Source organism: Bufo bufo, chromosome 6 (assembly GCF_905171765.1).
Source record: "Bufo bufo chromosome 6, aBufBuf1.1, whole genome shotgun sequence".
Taxonomy (NCBI): Eukaryota; Metazoa; Chordata; class Amphibia; order Anura; family Bufonidae; genus Bufo; species Bufo bufo.
In genome coordinates this window covers 172,976,842-172,987,778 of record NC_053394.1, presented here as the reverse complement: position 1 = coordinate 172,987,778, position 10,937 = coordinate 172,976,842, and the positions used below count along the sequence as shown (strand labels likewise).

Here is a 10,937-nt window from a genome sequence, read left to right as displayed (position 1 = left end):
CCATTGAGTCAATTTTTGCCAAGACATAAGTGTTGTCGCCTTGTCATATGACCTTCACCTGTGACTAATAATGGATCAATTTGGTCTCAGGTGTGTATAAAAAGAACCCCAGTACACTAGACCTTCACATCAACTGCAACTAGACCTCTGCAAAGATGCCTAAGATTCACCCGGAGACTAAAGTGTTGATTATCAAGAGGCTGAAGACCAGATCCACTGCTGATGTGGCAGACACCTTCAATGTGTCTCAGCGTCAAGTTCAGAGGATAAAAAAAAGATTTGAAGAGACTGGAGACGTTTTGGACAAGGCCAGGTCAGGCCGACCCCGCAAGACAACTGCTCGAGAGGACCGTTTGTTGGCTCGAAAATCCAAGGCCAGCCCATTTTCCACTGCAGAAGAGCTCCACGAGACCTGGTCACCTGAAGACCCTGTGTCAACCAGAACAGTTTGTCGGATTCTGTCTTGAAATGGCCTCCATGGTTGAATCAGTGCCCATAAGCCAGCACTAAACAAAAGACAATTGAAAAACCGTGTGGCATTTGCCAAGGGCCACAGCCTGCTAAAAGGATGGACGCTGGAAAAGTGGCAGAAGGTGGATTTTTCAGATGAATCTTCTGTTGAATTACACCACAGTCGCCGCAAATATTGCAGGAGACATACTGGAACCCGCATGGAGCCGAGATTTACCCAGAAAACAGTGAAGTTTGGTGGAGGCAAAATCATGGTCTGGGGTTACATCCAGTATGGGGGTGTGCGAGGGATCTGCAGGGTGGAAGGCAACATCAATAGTCTAAAATACCAAGAAATCTTAGCTACCTCCTTATATTCCCAACCATAAAAAAAGCCAAATTCTGCAGCAGGATGGTGCTCCATCGCATACTTCCATCTCCACATCAAAGTTCCTTAAGGCGAAGAAGATCAAGATGCTCCAGGATTGGCCAGCCCAGTCACCAGACATGAACATCATTGAGCATATGTGGTGTAGGATGATAGAGGAAGCATGGAAGACGAAACCAAAGAATATTGATGAACTCTGGGAGGCATGCAAGACTGTTTTCTTTGCTATTCCTGATGACTTCATCAATAAATTGTATGAATCCTTGCCAAACCGCATGGATGCTGTCCTTCAAGCTCATGGAAGTCATATAAGATATAAAATTTGGATCTCACAGCACCACTACTTAATTTGCTGACATATTTTGGGATTTGCAGTAAAGTTGTTCAATTTCTGAATAGGCGACAAAACCTTTGTCTTGCCAAAATTTGACCTTTCTGTCTTGATTAAATGATAAATATTTTTTCAGTGAAACTAATTTATTTCAGTGCATTAAACATCATTTGGGAGGGCTTTAGCTTTTCATATGAGCTATTTCTTACACCAATTGATTAATTAAAAGTCAGGTTAATAGCAGGAGTTTCTACAAAATAGAGAAGCGACAAGACTTTTGTCAGGGACTGTATATATGTGTATATGCATAATATCATCTCATGTTCCCTATGATATAATCTATGCCCTATCCCTAATATGTTTTCCTCATATCTGCCACTATATCTATTTATACCCTGATTACTAATATGTACTCCCATCATCTCCAATACTATATAATCTATACCCTCATTACTAGTATATACTCCTATCATCCTCACCATACATAATATATATTCCTATCATCCCCACCATACATAATATATACTCCCATCATCTCCACCACTATGCAATCTATACCCTCTTTACTAATATATTCTCCAATGATCTTTGTGTGTGTGTGTATGTGTGTGTGTGTGTGTGTATGTATGTATATATATATATATATATATATATATATATATATATATATTATATATATACACTGCTCAAAAAAATAAAGGGAACACTTAAACAACACAATGTAACTTCAAGTCAATCACACTTCTGTGAAATCAAACTGTCCACTTAGGAAGCAACACTGAGTGACAATGAATTTCACATGCTGTTGTGCAAATGGGATAGACAACAGGTGGAAATTATAGGCAATTAGCAAGACACCCCCAATAAACGAGTGGTTCTGCAGGTGGTCACCACAGAACACTTCTCAGTTCCTATGCTTCCTGGCTGATGTTTTGGTCACTTTTGAATGCTGCCGGTGCTTTCACTCTAGTGGTAGCATGAGACGGAGTCTACAACCCACACAAGTGGCTCAGGTAGTGCAGCTTATCCAGGATGGCACATCAATGCGAGCTGTGGCAAGAAGGTTTGCTGTGTCTGTCAGCGTAGTGTCCAGAGCATGGAGGCGCTACCAGGAGACAGGCCAGTACATCAGGAGACGTGGAGGAGGCCGTAGGAGGGCAACAATCCAGCAGCAGGACCGCTACCTCCACCTTTGTGCAAGGAGGAGCACTGCCAGAGCCCTGCAAAATGACCTCCAGCAGGCCACAAATGTGCATGTGTCTGCTCAAACGGTCAGAAACAGACTCCATGAGGGTGATATGAGGGCCCGACGTCCACAGGTGGGGGTTGTGCTTACAGCCCAACACCGTGCAGGACGTTTGGCATTTGCCAGAAAACACCAAGATTGGCAAATTCGCCGCTGGCGCCCTGTGCTCTTCACAGATGAAAGCAGGTTCACACTGAGCACATGTGACAGACGTGACAGAGTCTGGAGACGCTGTGGAGAACGTTCTGCTGCCTGCAACATCCTCCAGCATGACCGGTTTGGCATTAGGTCAGTAATGGTGTGGGGTGGCATTTTTTTGGAGGGCCGCACAGCCCTCCATGTGCTCGCCAGATGTAGCCTGACTGCCATTAGGTACCGAGATGAGATCCTCAGACCCCTTGTGAGACCATATGCTGGTGCGGTTGGCCCTGGGTTCCTCCTAATGCAAGACAATGCTAGACCTCATGTGGCTGGAGTGTGTCAGCAGTTCCTGCAAGATGAAGGCATTGATGCTATGGACTGGCCTGCCCGTTCCCCAGACCTGAATCCAATTGAGCACATCTGGGACATCATGTCTTGCTCTATCCACCAATGTCACGTTGCACCACAGACTGTCCAAGAGTTGGCAGATGCTTTAGTCCAGGTCTGGGAGGAGATCCCTCAGGAGACCGTCCGCCACCTCATCAGGAGCATGCACAGGCGTTGTAGGGAGGTCATACAGGCACGTGGAGGCCACACACACTACTGAGCCTCATTTTGACTTGTTTTAAGGACATTACATCAAAGTTGGATCAGCCTGTAGTGTGTTTTTCCACTTTAATTTTGAGGGTGACTCCAAATCTAGACCTCCCCGGGTTAAAAAGTTTGATTTCCATTTTATTTTTTTTGTGATTTTGTTGTCGGCACATTCAACTATGTAAAGAACAAAGTATTTCAGAAGAATATTTAATTAATTCAGATCTAGGATGTGTTATTTTTGTGTTCCCTTTATTTTTTTGAGCAGTGTATATTCTGTACCCTATATTTCATTACAGGTTTACTGATCTGAACTAAGATCTGGCAGAATTACAGAGCATGGACAATGAAAAGAGCCACGTACATGCCAGTATATTACAGTTCACCTTGGAAATTATCGATCTCCTGACTGGAGAGGTGAGGGACTCTGGGAATATATATCTATATTACTAGTGCATGAACGTTGATGGAGAGGTGAGAGGGTCTGACATGTTAGTCTCTTGACTTATATCTGTAGTAATCAGACATATGCCTGGAGAGGTTCCACAACATCATACAGGGTACAAGTCATGTTCTGATTCCTAGGTTAAATGGTTTTCCAGGATTTTTAACTGATGACCTTTCCTCTTCATAGGTCATCAGTATCTGATCGGTAGAGGTCTGACACCTGAGACCCCTGCTAATCAGCTGTTTGAGAAGGCACTGGCACTCGCAGTAGTGCCGTGGCCTTCTCCGTGCTTACCAAGCACAGAACATTGTATAGCGGCTGTGCTTGGTGTCACAGTCTAGCCCTATTCACTTCAGGGGGCTGAGCTGCACCTAGGCCATGTGACTGATGAATGTGATGTCACGTGGCCTAGGAAAAGCTGTGAGAAGGCCGCGGTGGATAGGTCATCAGTTAAAAAAAACTTTAAATTTATCTTAAATATGTACACCATAATTGGTAATGTACAGCACCCTGATAATAGCTGTAGACGTTCCATTTTGGTTTGCAGATCCTAAGATCTTTGACAGGATCCTGAGATAATCCAATGTCCATTCAAGTACTGCTATACAGGACGGATGCTGTTGTATTCTCTGGGAGGCTCTTTTGGTGCAGCTTATTCTTGCTGTAATAAAATACTGTAATATGTCTTTCCAATCAAGGGGAAATTAGAATGTGACCATTTTTTTGACTGTTGTCAGATCTCAAAATTTTCATATGACTAGAAATACTTTACGTTTTGAGCCCTCATTTTGTATATTGTTTCATGAGATAGTACTAAGCCAAGAACGTAATAGGGTCAAATGAACTCATTATGCAGGAGTATATTATGGTTAAGAAATCCAAGGAGATTGTCCAGCCTGGGATGAGAAGAAATCAGAGTCCTATCATGGATCCTCCATCAGTGGTGTATGAGAGAAAGAATGATGAGAAGATCCTAGATCTCACCAACAAAATCATTGAGCTGCTGACCGGAGAGGTGAGCGCTGCTGGGAATACCGGGACAGTAACACAAGGCAGGTGTCTGAATGATGATGTATCATTGTATTGTCAGGTTCCTATAAGATACGAGGATGTTATTGTCTGTTTCTCCATGGAGGAGTGGGGGTATGTAGAAAAGTACAAGGATCTATACAAACACGTCTTGATGGAGGATCACCAGATCATGAGCTCACAAAGTAAGTTGCCCTTTTATTACTCTTTTTTTACCTTATTCTTTTCTTTAAGCCTAGGGCTAATCTTCAAAGCTATCTTGAAAACATAAGTACAGTGCATACAGTGTCTTTAGACCCTTTTGCTTTTTCCACATTTTTTTATGCTGCGGCCTTGTGATAAAATGAAAAAAAAAAAAAAAAAGTTTTCCCCATCAATCTGTACTCAATACCCAATAATGACAACTTGAAAACAGAATTTTAAATTTTTTTGAAAATGTATTAAGAAGAAGAAATTTCACATGGACATAAGTATTCACACCCTTATCTATGACACTTGATTAGAGTCTGCCTGTGGTAATTCAGATGATTGGACATGATTTGGAAAGATACACCCCTGTCTATATAAGTTCTCACAGCTGGCAATGCATATAAGAGAAAAACAAAGCCACGAGGAGTAAAGAACTGCTTGTAGAACTCAGAGATAGTATTGGGTGGAGGCACAGATCTGCAGAGGAGTACAAAAAATGTCTGCTGCACTGAAAGTTCCCAGTGACCTATATAATTCTGAAATAGAAGAACTTTGGAACAACCTGGACTTTTCCTAGAGCTGGCTGCTTCAACTAAGTAATCGGGAAGAAGGGGCTCGGTAAGATAGATGACCAAGAACCCAATGGTCCCTCTCGCTGAGCTCCAAAGAGCCTGGTGCAGATGGGAGAAACTTCCATCTGCACCATTGCAGGATAAAACTGGATTGCAGGATAAAACTTACCAGGAAAGGTTAAAGGACCTTAACATGTATAGCTTGGAAGAAAGAAGAGACAGAGGGGATATGATAGAAACTTTTAAATACATAAAGGTAATCAACTTGGTAAAGGAGGAGAGCATATTTAAAAGAAGAAAAACTACCACAAGAGGACACAGTTTTAAATTAGAGGGGCAAAGGTTTAAAAGTAATATAAGGAAGTATTACTTTACTGGGAGAGTAGTGGATGCATGGAATAGCCTTCCTGCAGAAGTGGTAGCTGCAAATACAGTGAAGGGGTTTAAGCGTGCATGGGATAGGCATAAGGCTATCCTTCATATAAGATAGGGCCAGGGGCTATCCATAGGATTCAGATATATTGGGCAGACTAGATGGGCCAAATGGTTCTTATCTGCCGACACATTCTATGTTTCTATGTTTCCAGGTCAACCATCATTGCAGTCATCCACCAAGCTTAGTTTTATGGCAGAGTGACCAAAAAGAAACCTCAGTAAAAGACACATGAAAGTTTGCAAAAAAGCAACTAAAGGACTGAGAGTCTGAGAGACTGTGAGAATTAAGATTCATTGGTCTGATGAAACCAAGATAATAATTGAACTTTCTGGCCTCAATTCTGAGTGTCATGTCTGGAAGAAACAGACATTGCTCATCACCTGCCCAATAGCATCCCCACAGTAAAGCATGGTGGTGGCATCATCTCGCCGTGAGGTGTTTACCAGCAGCTGGAACAGTAAGACTGATCAGAGTTGAAGGAAAGCTGAATGGAGCAAAGTACAGAGATATTCTTAATGAAAACCTCATCTTGAGCGCCCTGGACCTCAGACTGGGCTGAAAGTTCACCATCCAGCAATACACTGACCCTAAGCACACAGCCATGATAACACAGTGACTCACAACTCTGTGAATGTACTTGAGTGGTCCAGCCACAGCCCTGACTTGAACCCAATTGATACAGAGGTTGAGAGGATCTGCAGAGAAGAATGGCAGAAAATCCCCCAAATCCAGGTGTGCAAACCTTGTGGCATCATAGCAAAGAAGACTGAATGGATGTAATCGCTGCCAAAGGTGCTTCAACTAACTACTGAGTAAAGGGTCTGAATACTTATGTCATTGCAATAGTTTAGTTTTTTTTTCCCCGATAAGCAAAGATTTTTAACATTCTGTTTTCTCTGTCTTATTATCAAGTATGAGTGAATGTAGCCTAATTCTGGCAGCATCAGATTGATATGATATAACCCTAAACCTGACCTAAATCACAGTAGGTTTCATGAACCCAAAAACATCAAACCCATAAATATGATATTTTTCGCCCTATAAGACGCACTGACCCATAAGACTCACCTATGTTTTAGAGGGGAACAATAATAAAAAAATATTTTTCATTACACTTCAGGTCAGACCCCCAATGTTAATCAGACCTCAGCTGACAGCCCCAATAAGACCCCCAATGTTAATAAGACCTCAGATAGGACCCCCAATCAGACCTCAGCTAAGACCCCAATATGAATGACCCCCATTTTGACCTCAGATAAGAGCCCCATGCCTCATCAGCCCCCAGTAGCCTCATTTCAGCCCCCAGTAGCCACATTTCAGCCCCCAGCAGTGTTTAAGCCCCCATCAGCCTCATATGGGTTAAAATAAAAAATAAACACTTAACCTCTCCTGCTTTGGACTCCGCCGCTCCTCTCCTCCAGTGCCCTCTGTCTTTCGGCTGTGCTGTGAAGGCTGCGCACAGCATGAGATCACAGAGCGCAGTCACACTCTGTGCACAGCCTTGACAGCCGAGGACCAGGAAGCGGTGAGTACAAAGCCTTCACCTCTTCCCGGTCCTCCGGTACTAATGAGCGCTTCCATAATGGAAGCGCTCATTAGTATTCGCCCCATAAGATGCAGGGGCATTTCCCTCCCACTTTTGGGGGGGGAAATGCGTCTTATGGGGTGAAAAATACGGTAAATTAATACCAAATGTTTATTAAATATCACCATAAAAACTGTTAAAAATACCACACAGAAAATGGAAAAAACAAGAGGGACAACTGGTGGGCAGAGTATGTAACAGCACCACTTTCAAAGGTAATACTGTAATCACTACAGCTAAAACAGCTACACCTCACCACGTAACAAATTCTAAGCATATCCTAAGCAGAAAAACACTTCTAACCATTTCATAGGCAATGAAGAGATCATGAAAGTATCCTAGGCAGAAAATACTTCTAACAATATTACTGCATAAGTAGATATAAGGAAACAGTTACCTTCTTTACCTACTATACTACTTACTGTATATACATAGGTTCCACTAATCTGGTGTCTTACATAAACCTGCAACTAGAGGTCCAACTACTTTGGCAGATTTGCAGCAAGGTACAGTAGTTAATCCTGGACACTAAAGGTCAGCCTGGTGTTGACCTATAGTATCAGGGATTGACCACCTTACTGCAAATTTTTCAAAATCTGCGGACTTCCAATTGTAGGAATGTGGAAAAGAATATGATGTCACACAGAACCAGTAAAGTTCAATATTATTCATACTTTGGGGTGATGGTCACTGTATGGGACCTCCTCTTTTGGATAACATACAACTAACCAACAGATGAAGTAATAGTCGCAGTCACCGCTATAAATCGTGGGCATGTGAATGGTAACACGTCCTCCTATTAAAAACAGTGGGAGGTGAATTCCACACAGCCCCCAACCAGATTCTGTTGTTAAATGATGGCTTGTAAATGGGCCTGTAGGCAACAGCAGTGCGAGTTTACTGGTGTTATACTGGTTATTATACTAAAACTCCTCTATAAGGTGCACATGTGCTATGAAACATATTTGCTATGCCTCTACATCTTGTCACTTTAACTAAGGATTATTTTCTCTGAGCAGGTGGATCACCTAATGAACTGCATGCCAGTGAGCTATCTAGCTGCTTCGACTCAAAAGATATTAGTGTCTCTTGTGATACTATTGAAATGTGTGTCAGTATGAACAAAATCGGAGAATCTTGGGGCATGCCTGAGTACCATATCAAAGAGGAATCCATTTTAGATGAACATGGAATTCCTGAAGACCTCTTCATGTTTCCTTCTCACTCTTTAGATGTTGCTGCTCAGCTAAGTCTTCTTAATGGAAATCCACACTTGCCCATGGAAAATGGCTTTGGAGAACAAGTGGGAAATCAGGTGGTCCAAGAAAGGCCACCAGTAATTTGTTCTTATTGTGGGAAGGTCTTTAGTAACCAATACAGACTTTGTGTCCACCAGAGAACACACACAGGGGAGAAACCATTCCAGTGCCCAGAGTGTGGTAAATGTTTTGCTCGACGCTCTGGTCTTTTGATGCATCGAAGGATTCATACAGATGAGAAGCCCTTCATTTGTCCAGAGTGTGGCAAATCTTTTAAGCAGCCAACAGCTCTTACTAATCATTTGCGAATTCATACTGGGGAGAAACCGTATTCTTGTCCGGAATGTGGTAAATGTTTTTCAGTGAATTCTAGCATGGTCATACACCTGAGGAGCCACACTGGAGAGAGACCATACACATGTTCAGAGTGTGGTAGAAGTTTTGGGTATAAAAGTAGCCTTCTTGACCATCAGAGGGGTCACCGTAATGAGAGGTCTTTGTCATGTCAAGTATGCGGTAAATGCTTCATATACAAAACAAACCTTTTTAGACATCAAAGGATTCACAGGCAATAGGATACTTCATGCTTATGGAATACAGGACAAGAACCAGTGAAGGTACTGTTTCCTTTTTCTGAATCTGGACCATTTTCCTCCAGTCTCTAATTTGACTGCCTTATAAATTATACATTGTTCTACAATACCGGGATTGTCAAAGACATTTTCTTTTCTATAACCCCGCACCCTAGTCCATCATTGAAGTCCTTAAAGAGAAAGGCTTCATGCTGTGAAGCAAGGAATGTTGAAGTTGATAGATACTTACTGTTTTTTTCACTTTATAAGACGCACCCGATGATAAGACGCACATAGGTTTTTGAGGAGAAGGATAATAAAAAAAATTGTTTGAACGAAATGGTGTGCTTTTGGTGGGTTTTGAACTAATGGGGGTCTGTGGATGATGCACTGTTATGGGGGGGGATGTGTGGATGACACACTGTTATGGGGGATCTGTGGATGACACACTGTTATGGGGGATCTGTGGATGACACACTGTTATGGGGGATCTGTGGATGACACACTGTTATGGGGGATCTGTGGATGACACTGTTATGGGGGATCTGTGGATGACACTGTTATGGGGGATCTGTGGATGACACTGTTATGGGGGATCTGTGGATGACACACTGTTATGGGGGATCTGTGGATGACACACTGTTATGGGGCATCTGTGAATGATGTACTGTTATGGAGGAATCTGTGGATGATGCACTGTTATGTGACTATAACCCCCATCATCCTAAATAATTCACCCATGTACTGCAGTACATTGGTGTGTTGTTAAGGATGAGGGGGATTATAGTCACATTAAATATAAACACTGTCCAGGGACTGTACCATTATTGGCCTGTGTTTATTTTAAATATGACGATAACCTCCCTCATCCATAGGAATGCACCCATGTACTGCAGTACATCGGTGCATTCCTATAGATGAGGGGAGTTTATAGTCCTATTTAACACACATTTCATTTTTAGACCGACCCCTGAACTGTCACTCACCCAGGACTTTAGGTGACAGGCCCGGGAATAGCACAAGGCGACAGAGTGCCAGTAAAACTCTGTTGCTTTCTCTCTCGCAGCAGGAGCTGCGGAGCTCTGTAACAGCGGCGCTCATGGTACGGCAATGCGAGGGAGTAAGCTGATTGGTGGTGTGCGCTGGCGGGAACTACTTCTGCTCCCTGCCTCCACCAATCAGCATTACATGCATGCAGGCGGCAATGCAGAGGAGAAGAACTGCTCTCCTCTCTTCTCCTCCTCCTGGTATGAAGCGGACCCAGGCGGCAGATCTGTGGTAAGGACGTACGGGCTGGCAGCATTCAGCATCACTGAATGCTTAACTGCCACCGCCCGCCCCACACTTAATAAGCACGCTGAGGAGCAGGCTTAGCAACAGCTCCTGCTATCCTGCAATAGGGCCGATTTGAGTCACATTCGCTTTATAAGAAGCACTGACTTTTTCCCCCCACTTTGGGGGAAAAAAGAGTGTCTTATAAAGCGAAAAATACGGTACTTTGGTTGGTTGTCAAAACTAGACTCATATCAATGTCAATTCTTAAACGTGAGGGTTGAATCCTCTGTCTTCACTAATTAACTCTTCTCCTTTTACTTCTATCAAAAGTTAACATACAGTAGATACAGGCAGAAAAACAGAATGTCTCGTCTTGGTTTGAGGTTTCTACATGTAATAAAATACATATTAAGGAGGGCATT

The 10,937-nt window shown here is 42.8% G+C and overlaps 1 protein-coding gene across 3 annotated transcripts in view; it reads left to right on the top strand.

The window, feature by feature from the left end:
• The window catches only part of LOC121004246 (oocyte zinc finger protein XlCOF8.4-like), a 14,173-nt gene extending 4,630 nt beyond the window's left edge, over nt 1-9,543 (top strand). Inside the window, exons 2-5 of one of the 3 annotated variants that reach the window (XM_040436403.1) lie at nt 3,450-3,567; nt 4,455-4,613; nt 4,689-4,812; nt 8,429-9,543. In XM_040436403.1, the coding sequence (XP_040292337.1) occupies nt 3,490-3,567; nt 4,455-4,613; nt 4,689-4,812; nt 8,429-9,243 (1,176 nt within the window). In that variant the 5' untranslated portion in view covers nt 3,450-3,489 and the 3' untranslated portion in view covers nt 9,244-9,543. Of the gene's footprint in view, nt 1-3,449; nt 3,625-4,454; nt 4,614-4,688; nt 4,813-5,130; nt 5,440-8,428 lie in introns of those variants that run through there. The other 2 variants (XM_040436404.1, XM_040436405.1) reach the window with 2 other exon arrangements.
• The last annotated feature ends 1,394 nt before the right edge of the window (nt 9,544-10,937 follow it).